General features: G+C 47.3%; 2 protein-coding genes across 2 annotated transcripts; one reads left to right on the forward strand and one right to left on the reverse strand.

Moving 5' to 3' along the window:
• Positions 1–338: 338 nt before the first annotated feature.
• LOC134525601 (killer cell lectin-like receptor subfamily G member 1) lies at positions 339–10,503 on the reverse strand. Its single transcript, XM_063356606.1, has 5 exons — positions 10,386–10,503; positions 4,839–4,931; positions 3,923–4,074; positions 1,891–1,994; positions 339–920 (listed from the first exon to the last, which is right to left on the reverse strand). The coding sequence occupies exons 1-5, from the start codon at positions 10,501–10,503 to the stop codon at positions 809–811; spliced, it is 579 nt and encodes a 192-aa protein (XP_063212676.1). The 3' UTR covers positions 339–808.
• Positions 10,504–13,518: 3,015 nt separating this feature from the next.
• M6PR (mannose-6-phosphate receptor, cation dependent) lies at positions 13,519–20,891 on the forward strand. The gene is made up of 7 exons (XM_063356593.1): positions 13,519–13,729; positions 15,083–15,256; positions 15,461–15,633; positions 15,722–15,831; positions 16,074–16,204; positions 16,713–16,839; positions 17,471–20,891. The coding sequence occupies exons 1-7, from the start codon at positions 13,641–13,643 to the stop codon at positions 17,591–17,593; spliced, it is 927 nt and encodes a 308-aa protein (XP_063212663.1). The 5' UTR covers positions 13,519–13,640; the 3' UTR covers positions 17,594–20,891.
• The last annotated feature ends 1 nt before the right edge of the window (position 20,892 follows it).

Here is a 20,892-nt window from a genome sequence, read left to right on the forward strand (position 1 = left end):
ATTAGCATAAATAGGATAAATTGGAAATTAATAAAATGTGGCTTTATGCTGCTCACACTCATAGCCTGTCTTTGCTCTATTTGAACCGAAAGCTCCTCGTATTAAAGATTTTTCCACTGCTTCCTCTCTCTGCAGTATGAAACTGCAGAGGTGGAGAGGGAAACACATTCTTGATTGCTTCAATAATGACACACAATTACCTGTATTCCCTTGACTCCAGAAATCCTGCCTCTTGACTAGTTTGGTTGAAGTTGGCCTATAAAACATGGTGCGCAGCTGGGTCCTTCCAACAGAACGAAGTAATGACATGGGTACACACTTTTAGTCCAGTGCAGTACTGGAGGTTTATTTTCGCTGCAAGATTTACAGAAGGTGCAGTCTATAGTTTCACCCTCTTCTCCCTAACTGGCAGCACTGGGATGCAAAAGGAGAGGCTGCCACCGGGAGAAGTCTGTTTATATGTTTCTGACAGTGAACAGCAGGCTTCACTTTCCTGGTCCTGCTGGCACCAGACAATGGAGATGCAGGGAATGGAAATGACAGCTGATGCTCAGGAACGGAGGAAAATGGCCAGCTCAACCTCAGGGATCTGAAGACCCAGCGTCGGTTGTTACAAAACTTCTGTTGGGAATGGGTCTACCATTGAGGATAACTCACCCTTGTGGGCAACAAGCCTGTCCCTGCAAAGCACCTCTGTGAGGGTGTGGAAAGAGCAAGTCCTTGGTCTTGTGCAGAGCTTTGGTTTGCAGGACAATGATCCACTTGTACCACTGATGAGATGGTTATGAGACGAAAATGCGCGTGGGATTTATCTGAGAGATTTCTCACAGATCCACGGAGCAGCATATTCACAGCTGGAGGCCTGAAAGTGACCTTTTATCAGGACAGCACAGTGTTGCACAGGGCTGTTAGAGGTGATCCTGCAAGAGACACAGAACAAAAGTGAGACTGAGAGAAAATGCCGAGATTGTCTCCTGGAGGCGAGCAAGAAAAAACATCTGATTTTGAAGGGTGGAGCCCAGAGGAAGTGAAAGAACCCAGCCCCCAAGGGGCAGCTGTTACAAAACCAAATGTACACCAAAAAACTACCTGCCTGGGAGATTACACATCTAAGTAATTTTGCCATTGCAGAACCCAGATCAGAACCAAACACAGACACGATGCCCTGCAGTGTCAGTGATATCCACCGGCATGAGAACAACAGCGCTGAGAGTTTCACGAAAAGATGATTGCCTCCAAGGGCCTTGTAAGAACAGAAAGCTGGGTAACTAAGCCAAGTGCTTCGAGTGCTGACCTGCGACAGTGAGATCTCGGGCAAGTTTCCTTGCTGCAGAAGTGTTAGAGACTAACACATTGTGTTAACTGCCATAAAAAGGAAAGGGCCAGGAAAGTCACCGGACCAAATCATAATGGTTTTTCTCATGCAGAATGCTGAGTTTTGTCCAAATGAAGACTGAGCCAAAATTAAAGTTCTGACTTGGGTTGGCAGCAGCAAAGCAGCAAAGGTCTAGGTCCTCCCACCTAGTGACACCAGCGCTTGGCAGAATGCGTGCGAGGTGGCTAAACCCTATAAAGCCAAGATGGACCATATGCTTTTCTGACTGAGCAACTGTGTGGGCAGTGCAGGTGAATAATCCTTGGTCCGAGCAGCTGGAGGGAAGTAGAGAGTGAGATACTAACATTAGTTCTGCTTTCCACATGTAGGTGCCTTTACAAGGTGCAGTGCAGCAAAAAGTAGGCTCTTTCAGGTTCAGTGCTGTACAGGTGATGACAAGAAGAAAATCTACCCAGGAAGAAAGCTCCTGAGATCTGGTGCACAAACTCTGGGTGTTGCAGAACACCAGGCAATCTGAATTAGCACTGATGTTTTTAAAACAGCATTAAACTCACTTGGTGCCATTGAATATAGAGCCATCTTCCCAAATCCAGACAGAGCCTGTGCTGTTCCTCAGTCCAATCCAGAAACATTCCGTCTGAATACTCTTGAACAGGTCCTAGAAATGGTGATGAATTACAAAATGACCAATGAAAGCCAGCCTGAAAATGGAGGCAAGGGTAAGTAAAGAGACCAGAGAGCAAGACAGATCTGCTCGCCCGAATGTTCCTTAGTGGCTGACAATGCTGCTTCTCCACACCTTCGAATCGGGAAGATCAGCCCTGCAGAACATGCCTGGAGTAAAGACTATGTGTGTGTACACTCACAAGGAAGTCAGCGTGCTTTCAGGGGTCCTGGGCAGCTTCTTCCAAGGACATTTCTCAGAGCGATATGTGTGAACCAACTGGACCCCAGCCTCCTGGAGTTTCCTACACAGAGCTTTATGTAGAAACGTGTGCTATTAATATTAATATTAATGCTCTGCCACACAGCTAACTAGCAAGCTAATACAAAGTATTAACAATTAAAGGTAAAATCAGGTCAGGGCAGAAAGCGTAGGCACCAACAGACGTGTGTAAAGAGCCCAGGACCAAAGCTCATTACATTTTATATAAACTTTCCTGCTTATGTGCTTTCAATGTTCACTTCCTTTTGCCTAACCTTTAACACTTATCGTTAAAAGGCGAAGCCTGCAACAGAAACTCAACCCTGAAGTAAATCCCCCTCCCCCAAAAAAAGACAAAGACAAGAGAGAAATTTGTCTTGTCCACATTTGTAATGAAACCCAACGAAAACAGCCTTTCAGGTAGTTTGGCTGGGCTCCATCCTTGTCTCCTGCTGGCATGAACAATGCTTCAGAGCAGTGTCTTCACACAGAAGCATTGACAAAGCTGGCTTGGTCAAGTGGTGGGAATAGGAGTAGCTTGAGGAATGCCTGAGTGTTGCTGGTGGTTTGGAGGGGACTGTGCTTCCCTGACAGGTGAAGGGAGGTTGGACAGTCACAGCCTTTGCAGCACAGGGCATGTACAGCTGGGAAAGTCTTGTTTATGCGGGGAAGTCTGAGCAGGGACAATGGGTAACACTCTAGTAGCAGAGACAATAGGAGGAAAGCAGCCAGACCAGGGAGGCTTTCTTCTTGCAAAGAAAGGGGTAATCTGGGGAAGATGAGTATTTTCCAAGGAATCAGGATTTGCCTAAGAAAGTGTGACAGCCTGGTAGATGCTCCCAGCCAAGCAGAGACCTGGCTTTATAAGCCCCCACAGAACATCATACAATGCAACTTCTGTCCAGGCACTGGAAGCTGTCCACGTTCATTGGGCCTCAGCTAATAGGCCCTGGCTTGCACAAAACCAAATCAAGTACTTCTGCTCTAATTAGGCAGACGTGCCTCACCTCCTTAGTGATCAGCTCTACCAGTTCCTTTAGTGGTCACACATGCCTCTGCCCCCAGTGAGCACCTGCTAGAAAATGAGCAGTGAAACAGAGGGTTCCTGATTTCACCAGCACAGCTGAGGTTTTTTGGCAGAGAGAGGAAGTAAGCATTGAAAACAGACTGAGAAAGAAATATCTGTGCGTGAACACAAGGGTCACTGAGCGGGAGGAGCTGGGGTGGTTGCTGGGCGGAGAGCTATCGCTTTTGCAAAGGAAGCGTTTCTGAAGAGTAGGGACATATTCGCTTGTAGGCAATGAGTACAGAGAATGCACGGTGCCACTTTTCCTGTGAGCATTCGTATCAGCTTTGTCGGGGCTAGGAGGGGAGGTGGAGAGGGGCAGTGGAGAAGGCTGTCTCCTAGCATCCTTCATAGGTTGATTCTGAGGGACCCTGAGGGACCCTCACCTCTCCCTTCTCCCCTTTGTTTCTTTGCCTGCTGGGAACTTCTATGGTGTACACTGAAACTGGAAGTGCACTATTATGTCACAGTCATAAATCCTTCCTCTCCTTTAAAGTCAAAGTATTGCCAAAGTGACAGCACTGCTTGGATGTTAGTCACTGAGGAGGTATCTGCAAGGAAATGGAAGATCCTCAAAGAATAAGAAAACCATTACCATTTCTCTGGTATCGCTGATCACCAGGAGATGAGCTCCCTGCTCCGAGCAGGATTGCTGGCTGGAATGCCAGTCCTTCTTCTCCTTGGAGAAGGAGTAGCAGCTCCCTCTGTAGGCCACCCACTGCTCAGGGCAGCGTGGTTGGGAGTCACCTGTAAAGGAATCAAAATACCAGCTTTTCTCTACCATTAACCGACTGAAAGACACTTGTTGTCAATGACTTGCTGAAAAGCAACTCTTCTGGAGAGCTGCAATGGAGAAAGCACAATTCAGAATAAGCATCTAAAAATAACAACGCATGAGCACTGAACTTCAGAATCTCTGTGCAATTTCCAAGTCTTCGTACAAAAGTCACATGCACTCTGATGCTGGTGCAACACCCTGCCCCCACTCCCCCACCCCCCCAGTTTCCTCTGAACTACTCAGGTACCTGAGAACCAAAATTGGCTATCTGAAAGCAGATAACATTTTGGGTGTGCAAACAGTAAAGGAAAAAACTACATCATTCTGTGGGTATGGTATCTCACACATCAGGTGAATGGATTTTAAGCAGCAAACAGTAGGCTTTCCCACATGGTCTGTCACCTTCTGTATGCATGCAAGAGTGTTATAGACCTTGCATATTTGTTCTACAGTTTACCACTACAATTATGTCAGACAAGTCTACAAAAACCTTTCAGTATGTTTCACTGCTTTTTGCCACAGGATCTGAAAGGCGTTGCTTGGGGTCTGCACAAGGGATGTATTCTTCGAAACATTCTGGATAGGCAGGGAGTACTTAAGGCTGGTAGAAACCTAGAACAGCTTCTGGTTTAACCTTATACGATGTAGTTCAGGATCTGAGCTCCCGTGCTTAGATGAGTCTCTGATCCTTTGCTGTTGGATGCTCACCCTCAGCACCCCTTTGTGTACTTACTAATCTTCCAAATCAAAGCAATCGCTAGGAGCATGCTCAGTATCCCAAAGCCTATAGCCAAGCCTCGCACAACTGCTGGCCACAGACAGGGAGCTGTAAGAGAGAAAAGAAACCATAGTGAACAGGAGCCACATGAAAACTAATGGTGGTTTTAGGCAGTTTGCTTGTGTCATGGGCATTTCCAAAAGGAACTGAACTATTTCAAGCATCCCATTCTGGCTACACTCTGCATATGGCTGCTGTCACTGTCCCTGCCCAGCCTTCCCAGGGCCTCCCCGCACCCCTGCCCACTAGCCCAGGACCCCACATCAGCTTGGCCCAATGCCATCAGTCCCTGCCTGAGCTTCCCATGAGGTGTATCTGTCTCCAGGTCAACCACAGCTCTGCCCCTGCCTGGCCACAGACGCCAGGAGAGGAAGCACCTGCCCCAAGTCAGCCAGAGCCCCCCAGGCACCATGTGGCACCCTGTGCTGGCAGGAGCCTCCCAGCAAACCTGTTCCTACCTCAGCATTGAAGCTTGGTGTGGAAACAGAGACCTGCACTGCCACTGCCACCATGTTCCATCTCAAATACAAAAAGAAACGCAAGGCCTTTCCCCCAGCTCTTTCAGCAACAGTGACAGGTTTAACCTCAGCATCCTGTTCACAGGCTTAGATACACTGTCATGTTACATCTTCCCAGGACACTCCCAAGTCAGTCGTACACTCTCATCTGCTTCTCCTGTGGATGGGAGCCTTGAAGACCTTGGGATGCCCCTCCACACTTTCACCACCACCATCCGCTGTTCTCTTGCTGCCAGGGGCAGAGGGTGACTCTTTGGGGCAGTCTCCACGGTACCGCAGCCCAGCTTCCTTTCAAAGGGTGGTGCAGGACTGCCATGTAGAGATCTGCTCATGTACAGCACAACATGTTAACTTCCAGGCTACACCTTGTTTTCCCATTGTCATCTCCTGGAGCTGGGGGCATTCACTTTCCATAAGATGTTTGAAATCTCAGCACTAAAATCTCCTCTCTCCCTGGTTGAGGAGAGAATGACACTTACTGCCACGGATGAGCTCCGGGGGAGGAAAGGGGGGGTTGGGTTGCTTGTTTTATTAATCTCAGTATGACAGCTGCATAGACAATAGGACTTTCTAAGAAGCACTAAACGTGCAGCTAGCAGTTACTGATGCGGAGGAACCTTGGATTTCCCCGTGCGTCTCCCTTCTCCCTCCTGCTCTTGTGGTGCTCCAGAGACTTCTACCCAAATCCAGCAGCAAAGTCCATGAAGGAGGTCATGAAATCTGAGGTGACTCTCTCTCGGTCATATCGCAAGACTCAAAGAAACATATCAGTACTCCCTAAAAAGGCTAGGAGTCTAAGGAATAAGATGGAGGGAGGGGAAGGCTAGCTTTAACCACAGACACCACCACAGCAAGTACATCAAAAACTTGGTAGAAGAAGGGCTATGAGTAGGATGTCATAGCAATAGAATACAAAATACACAGGGAAGTAAAGTAAGCTCAAATAAAAAGTCATGTAATGCTCAAGTAAAATTACAGTCAAATTAGGTTAAATAACTAACTGCATTAAGAGGCAACAGTAACAGCAACCCCGCAGACCAGGCAAATACTACTAAATGCATTTGATCGGAATTATATGCCAGACAAGGATGGTGACAGCACTCATGAACTGGCAAAAAGAACCAGAGCAACCATGAGGGAAGCACAGTGACAACAAGAAGCATCAATTAATTGTACTAAATAAAGCAAATGCCGTGCCAGGGCATGATGCTGAGACTGAATGCTTAGACTCCGTCAATAGGCACCTTGTGGAGCGGCGAGCCGGGAAACACAGAAAGGGAAGCAGCTCGTGACTGCCCTGAGCTGTGCTCAGGCCACCCAGCTCACCGTGGCTCCATCCAGCAGCTTCTCTGTCGCAGTGAGTGCAAATGCACTGAGATTCAACGGAGCCAAAACCCAACAACAACAACAAGAACAAAAAAAGGCACCGTGGTATAATAATTTCAGAATGGGAAACTACAGGAAAACGAGGAAGAGAGAAATTAAAAGGGATGGCTAAAAGAACAAAATATTTGTAAGCAAGAGGGGAGACTTAGGATCTCTCAGCAGAGGCTGAAAACAAATGCACATCACGTATCAAGAATATTGTGGGAAGGATGAAAAAGCCAGCACTAAAACAGAAAGGGAAGAGACTTAAAAACAAGAATGCATCCTTTAAGCATTGGAAGCTTTACCCAAATACATAAAGTAGACCAGATCAAAAAATTAAAAATTAATTTATTTTGATCTTAGTGCCATTTGCAGGCTCACTAGTTTTAAAACCAGTTTCTGGTTTATAGTAATATATTTAGACCTGCGGTTTTGGCTAAAAGAAGTTTCTAAGGTAACGAGGGAGAGCATGAGGGAGCTTCGTTGTAAGCATCATTCTTCGGTAGAAAGATCTTTCCTAAGGTAAAGGTTTCGGCGTGTTTCCTGAAGCTTCCAGGATCTAGCTGCCCCACTTGTAGTTAAAAAATACCAACATTTATTTATTTTTTTAATCATTATTAAAGAACAAAACCCCATCTATTTTCAGTTACAAAATACAGAAAAACTTTTCAGTTACAAGCTACTCCTCAGCTTCATGCAAGAAGACAGTGGGAGAACTGAAGGACTTGAACTGGGTAGCTGTTCTCTCTACTTGCTCTCTATTCCTCTTGGTAAGGTCACCTTGGGTTTTGCCATCAGATTAAGCCTCAAGAAAACGGAGTCACAAGACCGAGGTTAAGGGTAGGGTGGAGCTTCTTTGCAGATTACAACTGAAAAACAAGTAAATGGGGATACATATCTGTTGAAACGTAGTTCTTTGTTCTGAGATCGCACTTCTGAGAAACCGAGGATTTACACTTCTGTTTTCCTTCTTCTCTTGCCTCTCAAAGGAGCTATCTCCTGCAGCTTCCAGATCACTGTTCCTTATTTTAGGGAAAACTACTTCCAGGGCAAGGCAACTGGGATGACAGTCAGTGAAATGGTTAATTCTTAAAGTCAGTACATCTGAGCTGGTGCCTCCTGGCAATAAGTAGAGCAGTTCACCCTCTATTGTTTCAAACCAATTGCAGAAAAAAGGAACTGACTCTACTCAGCATTAAAACAAAATCCCAGGGCACTTCTATAGCCAGAGCAGTGGGAGAGTTCACTTCAGCTCTTAAAATCTAAAAAGTATGCCATTAGATAATTTGGGGAGAAAAAAAGAGAATGAAGGGGGCAAGTCATATTGCAGCGGTCAAGGTGAATTCGAGTTTTACTTGAACTGCAGTGATCAACCCACGGAAGGGGAATAAAAATTTTCAAAAATCAGCATTTTTATCCCTTGCAAGAGGAAGTCTATGCAGTTCCCCCTTTTTAAAACAGGTTCAAGGGTTTGTGCTTGATCTTTAGCCCCTGAAGTACATGTGAAGCTCTTGTAGAACAGCAAAGGAGAACTACCTGAGATGAGTTTGAAACAGAGGAGGGAAATCTGAATGGAGCATCTGGAACTATTTCCATGTAGTTGTCTGAGGAACTGTGAAAGAGACTCCACAAGGGAAAGGAGAAGTGGACTGGTGAATATTTAAGATAAATATGCAATGTTACAACTTTCTAGTATAAAAAACACCCACTTAGGTCTCTCAGTGCTCCAGAGAAATGACTGTGATACACTGCATTTGTCCGCAAGCAATGCGACCCAATATTTTTAGATTTGGGAGTCCAGATTCAGTTCAAAAACTGAAAGCTGTTAGCATTTTATAATTCAACTCTTCTAGGACAATCTGAAGAATGTCATTGCGCTGTCCCAGATAGCTCCCCTCAGCTCCTGCCTACGTCAGTATGGGAGCAGCATGACTACCTAGGATTTCAGGAATGAGGAGCCTGTCCTTGGCTATGGCACAGACCTGGTTACTTGCTGTTACTACAAGCATCCAAGCATGCTAACACTGTCTTAAGTGATGGGTGGACTGACATTTCAGTAGTGTGGCATATCTAAGGCTCTCTGGAAGACAGAGAGAAGACAACCAGGGCAAGTCTTCATTTTCAAGCCATCCATGAGAGCCAAAACTGGTTGGTTTGACCAGAGGACTGACATATAGGCCTGTTTTATACCTGTGATACTGCGTCACAGAGAGGACTTGGTAGCAAGGGTGTGCACGTGAAAACAGAGATGAAATACGTGAGAGCATATCTCTCAAAAGTGATGGAGAGTTGAAAATAAAGATCTTCTAAAGAAAGGTACTTAAACTGCGCTCCATAGGGACTGCTCACATGCAGAAGAGAGATGGGAAATAATCAAATAATATGCACAGAAAGCGTGTTCAAAGATCAGCTTCCTCATTTTGGGCCTCTGACTTTAGCTTTAAAAGATGAGACAACATAAAGGAATTTGTGGAGGAGGAATATTAAAAAGAAAATTGCAAACACCTCAAGAGGGTGTGAACGCAAATGGCAGGGAATGAAGGGATGTCCCTGTGTTTTCTGATGCAACAGAAAACATCGTTTCTGATGAAAACGCCTGCAAAAGCAAGACTGCTTTCCAAGCAGATGGAGTGTGGTTACCAGACAGGAATTTGGGGGGTTCCGTGCTGGCTTTGTTTCCGTAGTGCAGCAAGTGACCAGGCAGCAGTAACAAACACAGATATATGCAGTTATTCCGATCAGGGCACAGAAATCTTGCATTGCAGAGCGACAGCCCCCTTTGCAGAACAGCTCTGAAAAACGCTAAAAGGTCAACCATTAGTGTTGCAGCCAATGCAGCATCACTCCTCTAAAGCACATGGGCGTTTAGAGGAAAAGCAATCAAATCATGGGAAGGAGACACTTATAAGGAATGATCATGAATGCAAAATCTCCCTCTTCTAAGCTGGCATTTCTCAACTAAGCAGACAGAGAAATTGCACAGTGTGACATTTGCAAGGCCTGAACACGGGGAACGGAGCGGAAATAAGGGGAAGAGAAAATTTACAGAAAGCACTACGAAAATCTTCCTGATAGACAAATGCCCTGCAGAACTGTCTCAAGGCAAAAGCTGAAAATTTACTCACTGGGAGGTATGTAAAACTAGAACAGAGAAAACACAGGAAAAAATGTATCACAAAAGAATCCTGCAGAGCCCCATAGGAGACAGACGGGATGATCTCATATGCCTCCTCTGTCTCTGATCTCTGATTAGCATACAGCTCTAATTTATCTGTACTCGCATCTCGCCTGACCTTCAAAGAACTATTGCTGACAATCTCTTATTGCTGACAAACAGATAACTTTTAATCTTTAAAACTGCAAACCTCTTTGGGAGAAAAGGATGCCTGGGTTGAATGCCCAGTAGTAGACACGAAGAAGGGTCTGACAGAAAGAGGGGGGAGAACAGTGTTGGGCTTTTATCACAGTAAAATACTCATGGTAATTTTAGAACGAAAGCAACAGCACCGTGAGCTGGTACTCAACATCAGTGGCCAGCTCAGAGTGTTTTCATTAGATCTTCCTTTTGCTCAAAAGAAAAAAAATTAGGTTGACTTACCTCATCCAGCTTCCTTACCTCTCCTTTCCTGCCCAGATTTGGCCCTTGGTGGAGGATCCTGAGAGAATTTTACAGAAGTATAAATTATTTCCTCACTTGCTTCGGCTGCAGAAGTTTCTGATCTGCTTCCCTCCATGCCAAAGCAGAGTGCCTATGACAAGGTGTTTCGATCAGGCTGTTGAGCAACAGGGTTCAATGCCTGTGAAACAGGAAACTTGAGGCTACATTCAGAAGACAAGAAATGTGACGTTGCAGCCTCTATCCAGCTGCTCAAAATAACAAAATTTACAACAGAATGGAGAGCGCTGGAAGTGCAGCAACTTCCATTTCCTGACCTGATGAGGGTTGTCTTAAGAACAGCCGTTAGTGGAAGAAGTGATTAATCACAAAAGTGCTTGGGTACGCTAATTGTTGCCAATGCTATGATTACGGTCATGTGGTAATTGTGCGAATGTATGTTACTCTGAAGAGCTCCCTCACAGGACAGAAGCAGGTGCACAGCAAGAGCACAAGGTGAATAGTGAAAGTACAAGGTGAAAAGCAGGATAAGCAATGGCTACGGCAAACTGGCAGCCCGTCTGCTGTCAAAAGGGAGGTAGAGGTGGACAGCGTGGGTTTGAGAAGGAAGCCTTGTGAGCTTTGGACAGCTCTACTGGGAACTCTCTACACCCAATACCCAGTGTGAATGTGCTTGAGACACAGGCACAAACTGAGAGGTAGCATCCTTCAAGACCCTCTGAATCAACATCTCAACAGCATCAGTACAAGAAAGACATGGGCATGCTGGAGAGAGCCTAGCAAGGGGCCACAAAGATTATGACAGAACTGGAGCATCTCTCATGTTAGGAAAGGATGAGAGAGCTGGGACTATTTAGCCTGGAGAAGAGATGTCTTGGGAAGGATCTTATTAATGTATATAAATACCTCAAGGGAGGGTACAAGAAGAGCCAGGCTCTTTTGAGTGGTGCCCAGTGACAGGACAAGAGGCAAGGGGCACAAATTGAAATTCAGGAGGCTCCATCTGAACATCAGGAAACACTTTCTTACTGTGAGGGTGATTGAACACTGGCATAGGTTGGCCAGAGAGGTTGTGGGGTCTCCATCCTTGAAGAGCCATTCAGTTGCAGGAGAGGGATGATCGCTCCCCATCCTTGGTGACATGCTGTAAATTTGAGAAGTGATTGTCCACGAGGATGCTTAGTTTGATATAGAGTGTTGTGGCCAATTTGTTACGATGCACATGTCTGGGAAGGCATGGATTGGATACTTCTGCAAATTCGTCCATCACACACTTGCCTCTAAGGGTGGCATATTGCACCCACGACATTCCTTCCAAACCTGCGTAGGGCCTGTAGACAGCAAGACAAGTCTGTACTTGAGAGGATGGAGAAAGCAGAAGACAGGAGAGCAACCCAAGAGGAGGGAAGTCTCCCCTGAATGCTTAGAATGCATATTAGAGAAGTCTAAAGAGAGCTGACAAGCACAGAGAGGGAGGATTTGCTGTAGTTGTGATAAGAGTTTAGCTGGGAATATAATCTGTGTGGCTGAAAAGAAACCAGCAAGATTCAGACACTGCTTAAGTGCCCAGACCAAAGGGAAAAGGCTGAGGCCAAAGGCATTGCAGGCTGTCTGCAGGGCCAATGTGATCACAAAGATGGTGGTGTTTGTGAACAAGCGGAGAAGTGAAGGCTGATGGGGAAGAATTCGGAGGTAGGTTTGGATGTGTTTTACTATTTTGTCTCAAATACCAGCAATAAGCTGAGTTCTTACTTTGGACAGGAAGTAGAGAGGAAACCATCGCACTGCAGGATGGTATGCAGGCCACACGCAGTTAATAGCTAAGTGTGAATACAAATAAATCTGACTTCTGCAGCTGAGGTGTCTGTGCTGTACTCCCAGTGGAATTAGCAGTAGGACACAAATCACAGCAGGACTGGATCAATCAGTTTTCCAAGAGCCAATAACGCTCCTTCTCAGTTCCCCACTACTGAAGCAGCATACCGTAAGGAAGTCTCCCAAACCTCTCTCAAACAAGTGGCTTCTCCGGCATGTTTAGGTCACTAAATCCAGCATTTCTTTCCTAACTAAAGGATGTAAAAGTGTCAGAGCTCTGGCAAAGAACATCGTTTCTCTCAGTAACACGGCCCTAGAAAAGTGGACTCTATTTCCATCACAGCTGGGCCACGGCATAAGAAGAGAAATGTCCTTTAAATGTGCCAGTCTCAAATCATTTATAGGTGTGTAATCATACTCAAGGTGTTCAAGTTGACCAACCTTGTCCATGATCAGCTGGACCTGGAATTCCTCTTGCAGTGGCAAAACTTGCAGGAGCTGAAGGGGACGACTTTCTTCCCGAGCGTAACAAAACAGCATGTCAGGCAGGGGCAAAGGCAGAAGGCTCGAGGCCACAAAGCCGTTTTATGAACATTTGTGCTTGTTAAACCAGAAGTCACCCTGGAGGTGCGGGGGGGACACAGCACAGTCCAAGGACAGCGATGGCCTACTGCTGCTGCCTTCCACAGAGGGAGGGAGGGAGGGAGGGAGGGAGGGAGGGAGGGATGGAGAGAGGGGGAAGGCAGGCCACGGCTCGACGGCGCCGGGAGGCCCTTCACCGCTCCTCACGCGGCCACCTCTCTGCAGGGGATCCAAGCCCGCGCGAGGGCCGGAGGTGAGCGGCCCGTCTCAAGCTGGAGCCGCGACGGGGCGCTGGGAGGAGGGGAAGGCCGGACGGCCGCTCGTAGGGACCGACCCCCGGCCCCACCGCCTCACGGCGCGGGCACCGGGGCGGGGCGAGGAGGAGCGCTTCTTCGCCATTGGGCGAGCGGCTCCCGCCTCGAGCCGCGCTCGGCAGCGGCTCCCGGGTGGGAGGGGCTAGCCGGCGGGCGCACCGGGACGCCTTTCTGCTGGTCCTCTTCGTTCATTGGAAGAGAAGCGAGGGGGAGGCGGGATCTTCACGCCTTTTTTCACCGCCCATTGGAGGGAGAAGAGGAAGGAGGAGGGCTCCGGAGCTGCCCCCCTCATAGACTGGGGTAGGGCTTTAGAAGCCGCCCCTTTCCGACACTGCTCCTCATTCGCTGAGGCGTCGCTAGTGGGCGGGGCGATGCCAGCGGCTCGCGGCTTCCCATTGGCGGAGAGCGCTAGTTCCGCCGCGCCCTTCCTGCTTCCGGTTCACGGGGCGGGCGCGACGAGCCGGCCGGGCGCGCGGAGGAGGCCAGCGCCGTCCACGCCTGCGGTCCCCGGGCCGCCCCGCCGCCGCCGGGCGCGCAGCATGGCATGCCGGTGAGCGGCGCATCGCTCTTCCCTCGGGGCGGCCGTGCCTCTGCCCGTGCGCGGCGGGAGGAGGCCGGGCGGCGCGGCAGCAGGTGGGTGCGGCGGCGGGCCGGGCTCCGGCGGCGGGGCGGGGGCCGCGGCGGAGGTGGTGCTCCCGGCGGCGGGCGGGAGGTGGAGGGCGGCGGGGAGGAGCGAGGTGGCACCGAGGCCCCCGCGGCCCGGCCCGGGCGTGTGGCTCCGTCCCGGCGCTGAGCAGCGGCAGCCCGGCCTCCGCGGCCGTCGGCCGGAGCGACAGCCGGACAAGGGGAAGGTAGCGGCGGCGTCCCGTCGGGTTTTACTGCGGCCCGTGTGCGAGGGAGGTGCTTGCCTGCAAGTTTCCCGGAGAAGCCGGGGCTAGTGCGGAGGGCAGGGTTCCGATTTGGTCTTGTGGGAGACGAATCACGAGTTCTTGTGTCACGGGCTTCCTCATTTCAGCACGTCTGACCGCGTCGTGGTGGCGTCCGACCGCCAGGGCGAGCGGAGAGCCGGCGTGGTAGTTGTAAGCTGTCACCATGGTCCCTGCAGGGGCTGAGGGTAGTCGTTAGGTTCGGCAGAACAGCCCGTCGCTCTCACGGGCTCTCTGTCTGACTGCAGCCAGCTGCTTATGTAGTTGTGGGTCTGTTGGTTGCCTTCTGCCGGCGTCCGGAGCTTTACCGAAATCTGCGATGGGAGAAGCAGAGAGGAATCTATTGCACCACTGTGGCTGGCTGCTGCAATCATTTACTGTTTCATATGTGATTTTTAGTGTGAATCTGAAAGCCCGATCTTCTAGATTTCATTATTATCTTCATTGCTTCATTGCATCTTACATAGGATGTCTCTGTTTTCTTCTTCCCCCATGTAAACAGAACAAAACTGTTCTGTGATGTTGCAGCTTAGTATTAAACAGTTTCAGATTCTCACCTAAAGTAGTATTAGAAAGATAACACAATTACAATTATTAAGATTAAGGCACTTGAACAAACAGAGCCTGACTAATCACAGCAGCCCTTCCCAGCGGCCCTTCGAACTTAGGGGCCTGGTAAATAATTTTCTGCGGACTGGCTTCTCAGTGCGATGCAATAGCGAACAATGGCCTATGCCTTAAACTTACTCCAGCAGTCATCCTGCTGGGCTCTGCTCTGACTGAATCAATGCTAATTAATGCACTCAGCAGCAAAACTTTTTGCGATCCTGAGGCAAAGCTCGGAAAAGAATCCCAGATCAGCCCAGTTAATTGTCTTTGATTATGCAAGAGATTCAGATTTAGTGTCTCTTGAGAACTGTGAGATGTTTTTAGATTATGGCTTCTCCTTTTTGCAGTCAGGACCGAAGAAGTGGCCAATCATTGACTCTGTGACCCTGAAGTTAGTTTGGCCGGGGGCTGAAACAGTTAATCCTTTGTGTTCTCTGTGGTGTGTGTCCAGGATGTCATCACTTTGCCATGCCTCCGCTGTGATGGTAGTCTTTATGGCCCTTGCTGTCAGTGTGGGGGCTGAGCAGTTGGAAGAGAAGAGCTGCGATGTGATTGGTGATGAGAGCAGCGAGTCGCAAACGGAAAGAGCCCTGCTGAAGAAGCTAGAGCCCCTGAGCCAAATGAGGTACAGTACACCCCACTGCAGGCCTTGGGGCTGCACAGTGCCTACCCTTAGCCCAAGAGGAGGGGAAAACTTGGGGTCAGACTGCAGAATGGGTTTCCCCATTAGTATGGACTGTGACTGGCTTCTAGCCTCAAGTGTCCGCTGCTCTGAGCCCTGTTCTTTCTAACCCTATGGGCTGTCTGTTCTGTCTTCTCATTCCTGCAGGTTTAACGTCACTGTGGAGAAAGGCAAAACAGAAAACTACATCTACCATTTCAGGGTGTGCAGGGAGGTCAACAGCAGCCAGCATGATTTTGGTGGTCTGGTGCAAACAGATAGACAGGGTAGAAGGACTACAGTAATAGGAAGAATCAATGAAACACAGGTTTTCAATGGAAGTAAGATTCCACTCAATACTTTCTACTCCCTACCTGCCTTTCACCTCCTGTTCTGGATTTGCAGCCTATGTTCTTTATGTCTTGGCAGGTGACTGGATCATGCTGATTTATAAAGGAGGTGATTCATATGGCAGTCACTGCAGTGGTGAGAAGAGAAGAGCTGTGATAATGATTTCTTGCAAGCGGGGAGTTACAGCGGTGAGTGACACACAAGGTGGGAGAGGAGCAGGAGGCTGCCAGAGACGCAAGGTGGGAGAGGAGCAGGGGGCTGCCAAACAAACAGTTGTTTATGAGCAGAAGGGCTTTGAGAAGGCAGCAAGGTGTTCCTCTGTCCTCCAGTGCCTGTTCCTAGCTGCATCAACAGTGATAAAGCTGTCTTCTGGTGAAGTTCAGCATGCCTGGGCATATTTTCACATGACTTAACTTTTCCTAATTTGCAGAGTTCATTCAGCATTATTTCAGAAGAGCGGGAAAAGGAGCAGGAGTGTTTCTACCTCTTTGAGATGGACAGCAGTTTGGCTTGTCCAGCTGAGGATTCCCACCTCAGTGTTGGCTCCATTCTACTGATCACGTGAGTCATTGGAAGAGCTGTTTGTGTCTGGACCGTAATCTCCAGTGCCACTTAGAAACATTGCAAATGCTATACCAGACTAGACAATTGTAGTATACCTATTCACAGCTGCCGTTAGATGTTACTGTGCCTCTTGAGCTTTTTGGACAAGAGCCCTTGCTTAAGGCATGATTCTGCAGAGCTGCTCTCTGTAGACACCGTCCTTCATAGTTTACAGACAAGTGCACTGAAACATGGAAGATGTGACTTCCTAAAATTCAGACCAGGAGTCTTGACTCATTTTCTGTGTTTGCCCTTAGAGGCACTACTTCATGTAATACTGCTGAAAGATTTATGTTAGCAGATCAATATTTTGGGGACCTTTTCTGGTCTGGTCTCTGTTTATAGCTCTTTTCTTGAGTGGTGCTTAGCTACTTGTTCCAATACCAGTCTGCAAAAGGTAGCTGGCTCAGAAGAGGTTGTCTATAGGATTTTGTCAGCTCCGATTTTTTTAAATTCTGCCCTCTAGGTTTGCTTCATTGATTGCAGTCTACATCATTGGTGGGTTCCTCTACCAGCGCCTTGTAGTGGGAGCGAAAGGCATGGAGCAGTTTCCTCACTTTGCCTTCTGGCAAGATCTGGGCAATTTGGTGGCGGTGAGTGAAAATCCCTGTATATTCCCAGCCTGGCCCATATGTTAGGACAGGAGAAAGTGGCATCTGCCTCATCTTTGTGGACTGTCTCTTGGGTAGAACTACCACCAGGGTCTTGAGGCAGAAGAAGAGGGTATCTGTTTTGGTTGTGGTTTTGTTTGTTTGGGGTTTTTTTTTTGGTTTGTTTGTGTGTGGTGGTGTTGGTGGGTAATTTTGGTTTGGGTTTGTAGTTTTTCTTGAGTACTTTATTTTTGAGTCCTTGCTGAGTCTGATTCCCTGCCAGTGCTCATTAGTGGTTAACACTTTCCAGGTAGGAATGATAAGTTGGGGACTGTGAAATGTTCATGTCTGACTGCCTGAAACCCTTCCTTGGTCGCCGTAGGCAGTGCCACTTATCCTCCAAACTTGTCTCAGCGTGATGTTGCATACTGTTAATCAGTACCACACTCTACGCCAGAGCTTTCAAGACTGAGTAGGATATTTGTATATCCTTGTCTTGTCCAGGCAAGTTTTAGGGTCCTGTCCCAGATAGCACAGGGTTAGGCATAGTCCCTTAGCAAAAGAGAAATCACAGAAGCTGCTTTGCTTTGGATTGCATACAGTCTGATTGCGGTGCAATATCCTGTGCTTGTAGGATGGCTGTGACTTTGTCTGCCGATCTAAGCCTCGAAATGCGCCAGCTGCGTATCGTGGTGTGGGTGATGACCAGCTGGCTGAGGAGTCAGAAGAACGGGATGACCACTTGCTACCAATGTGATAGGCTTTCAACACTTGAGTTCTTTTCTCCCCATCTCCCCAGCGCTTGTTTAGCCAGGTGCCTCCCAGGCAGTTCTCTTTCTCTCACTTCTGATTTTCTTTACACTATTTGCTTTCGCTGTCTCTGGTGTGTCAAGTCCCATGGATGCCTCTGGGTGTGAACAGCACTGGTCCCTGATGGCGTGTCTGATGAATATAATGCAGTTTGAGGTTTTTAAAAATGCAGCAGAGCTCTGGGGGGGTAAAGTGCTGAGAGTTGAGTAGATGGCAAGAAAGCAATACGAGTGTTCAGCACTGAGTAGGAATGGGAGATGAATCACTGAGAGGAAAAAAAGGGCCATGGATGGGTGCAGAAAGGGGAAGGAAAAGGAGGCAGTGGGTTAAAACAGCTGAGATGGCAGGAGAGATCTTGTGTCTCTTGTTTCCCCCACCCCCCCTAGGGTTTACAGGATCTGTAAGACACTGGAATTATTTTTCTTTGAATGCATTTTCAGCTTTTCTAGCTTCTGCACTGCTATGCGCTGTTTCGGCCAGCATACCCTGCACAGAGCGCTCTACGCCAGACTCCATGGGGGTGGAAGAGGCATTAGCACCTCTGCAGTCTTTTCTTTTCCTACTGGCAGTATGTTGAAGAGCACACACCAGTTTCCTTCCAACAGATGTAAAGGGATGTATGACATCCTCTCAGACTGGAGAGGGGCAATGTTAAAAAACTATAGGAGTTAAATACAGTCTTGTGACTTTCCAGGTCAGTCAAAATATTGTCTCAGTCTTCTCAAATCATTGAGAAGCAAAAGGAAACGACATGCTGCTAAATAAAGGGAACACTTACCAAAACTGACATCAAGGCAAAATGAGAAAGGTAGCTGTCACTTGAGTTCCGTTACAAGCTTCCTGAGGTGACTGCCCATGCAGCTCAGTCACTGTCAGCCTTGTGGTTTCATGGTCTCTGAAAGTTCCTTGTTTGGCAGAGGGTTTTCCCGTGAAGGTACCGGAATTTATTTTTATAAAAAAGGAACCACAGAAGCCAAGGACGCTAACACATTAAAAACTGCATAAGGGACTCCCGTGTGTACAAGGTCAGCTTTCATAAATCTCTATCCCCGTAAGTATGGTGCAGAAGAATCTTAAGATACTTGCCCTGAGCAGATGGTACTGCCTTCCACTGGGGCCCTGGTGAAAAGCAGGTACAGCTGAGTTGTAAGACTTCATTGGAACCTTCAGGAACTTGGCACCTTGATTCCTAATTGCTTTTTACGTGAGGGGCTAGACTCTAAGCAGTCCCATTCTGCCCTGTTGTAGACTGGCAGAGAACTGTCTTCAGGCTTGAGGGCAGAGACTGTGAATAAGCAAGCCACTACTGCTACCAGCAGAGTACAGACAAGGTTCATGTATTTTCAATACTGCCAAAGCAGTCTGAACAGTGACATTGAGGGAAAAGGGGTGGCCCTGCTTTCTTGCTGGGTTTAGAGTGGGCAAACAATTCCTGCTTTCTTTGACTTTTGTTACGATTTCAATCTTTTCTCATAACATGGGAAAAACAGGAAGTCACTAAGTTTGTTGTTAGTGTTTTTCATGGTGGTGTTTAAGGTAATTTTTTTTTGTACAAAACACAACTTTCAAAAAAATAAAATGACCAAAAAACCAGGTGAAGTGTTGTGCTGATGTAACAGGAGCTTTTTTGGTGCCAGAACATCTTACTTATCTAAGGGTGAAGGTGCCTTAGTGTGGTGCCTTGTGCCCGAACTTCTTTTGCCAGGAATAGATCTCTTCTTATTAGTACAGATTTCTTGCTGCCACCTTGTATCATTCCAGTTCCCCTAGGGCTTCAGAGAGAAGGGTATATACCTTTTTCAAAACCGAAACTTTAAAAGCTCAGGTAGTTACAGACGGGAAGTTTCCTATGCTGTGTATTTCTCTACAGCAATAAAAATCAAAAGTAACTTTTTGATGAAGGTTGTACTTCTCAAACACTAATGCTTGGAGGGGTGGGGTAAGGTATAAAGCAGCCAGACCTGCAAAGCCTGAACAAGCATTTTGCATTTTTTTTATTAAGAACATTGAACATGAAATGAAGAAGTGAAGCCTTCCCCTTTGACTGAAATAAACTCCAGTCCTCAAAAGTAGCTAGTAAGGTAGGCAGGCTAGCTGCCTGCCTACACTGCCAAAGGTCAAACTAAACAGGAGTTTTATCACACCCCACCTGCTAAGCATAAAATGGCTTAAGGACAGCCTTCCTCTGATGATTGAACCTTCCCCTTCCCTACCCCCAAATTACATCAGACCAAATAGCGGTACCAGGGTGCAAGTATGGGCAGCTTCCTTTGGGCCTATTTTGATTCAAGAAGTCTCTCACAGGAACAGGGATGTCATTAAAGTGAGATTCAACATCTCATCTTATCCATCTTCTAAGCCCTTTCCTTTTTTTTTTTTTTCTACCATGGGTCGATAAAGAGCCTATTCCAAAGATCTCTAATGTTTTCCTACCTATGCTATTGGGCCTCCTCCCATGCCACTATAGTTTTCCTGCAACAGTAGATGCTTTCCATGCAGAACAGTCTTAAGTTTCACTCAAGTATTCATGTGAAACTTCTGAAAACAGAAAAGCTGAGACCCATGGTTTATAAATCATCTTGCTTTCAGGTTATTTGGCTTTAGGGGGCACTTACCTCTTCATGCTTTTTCTTCAGGTTTTTTTTTTTTTGTGTGATGGTTTATTTTAAGCACAAGTGTTTCGGGAAGAGAAGAACTCTGCCCAGGTTTTCACTTTTGGCGAACTGGTTACAAAACTTCAGAAGACCACATTTGGGCCTTACTAAAAGAAAACCCAAACCTGGAGGGGCTGAAAGGGAGGGACTCAGCCTGTAACATAATTCTATCCCTTAGAAAGGAGAAGTAGCATTGAAAGATCAGTATTCAGTTGGTGTAGGGTATATTTTTGGTTGCCTTTTTTTTTTTTTTTAACTGAGGAGGAGAAATATTTGTTTTACAACAACAACAACAAAAAAAAAAGAGCCTGAGGCAGGCAATACAATCCTGCCAGCTTAAACTTTGTCTTGTCAGCTCTCCTGAGGATAATAAAGACAGACACAAAAATAATACAAACTGATAAGAGAACACAAAAAAAAAACCCACCCCAAAATCCCAGCCCATTTTATGAAGAGCCTTGGCACTTCTGGAGACTGCTTTGGATCTGTAAATTATGCCCTACCACGATGGGGGGACAAACCTAGTGCTGCAAGGTTCCCTAATGTAAGACAATCCTCCTCCCCTTGGGTTTTCCCATCACCTTGTCGTAAG

The sequence above is a fragment of the Chroicocephalus ridibundus genome, chromosome 1, assembly GCF_963924245.1.
Source record: "Chroicocephalus ridibundus chromosome 1, bChrRid1.1, whole genome shotgun sequence".
NCBI classification, from domain to species: Eukaryota; Metazoa; Chordata; class Aves; order Charadriiformes; family Laridae; genus Chroicocephalus; species Chroicocephalus ridibundus.

Bases quoted from the DNA above. Each gene is read 5' to 3' on its own strand.
- LOC134525601 (XM_063356606.1), bottom strand. From the start codon at position 10,503: ATGGAGGGAAGCAGATCAGAAACTTCTGCAGCCGAAGCAAGTGAGGAA. The intron at 4,075-4,838 runs GTAAGTACACAA...ATTCCTTTACAG, and splicing joins TGCTTTGATTTGGAAGATTA to GTGACTCCCAACCACGCTGC. The intron at 1,995-3,922 runs GTAATGGTTTTC...CACCATTTCTAG, and splicing joins TCAGCGATACCAGAGAAATG to GACCTGTTCAAGAGTATTCA.
- M6PR (XM_063356593.1), top strand. From the start codon at position 13,641: ATGCCGGTGAGCGGCGCATCGCTCTTCCCTCGGGGCGGCCGTGCCTCT. The intron at 13,730-15,082 runs GTGGGTGCGGCG...GTGTGTGTCCAG, and splicing joins GCCGGGCGGCGCGGCAGCAG to GATGTCATCACTTTGCCATG. The intron at 16,205-16,712 runs GTGAGTCATTGG...TCTGCCCTCTAG, and splicing joins GGCTCCATTCTACTGATCAC to GTTTGCTTCATTGATTGCAG.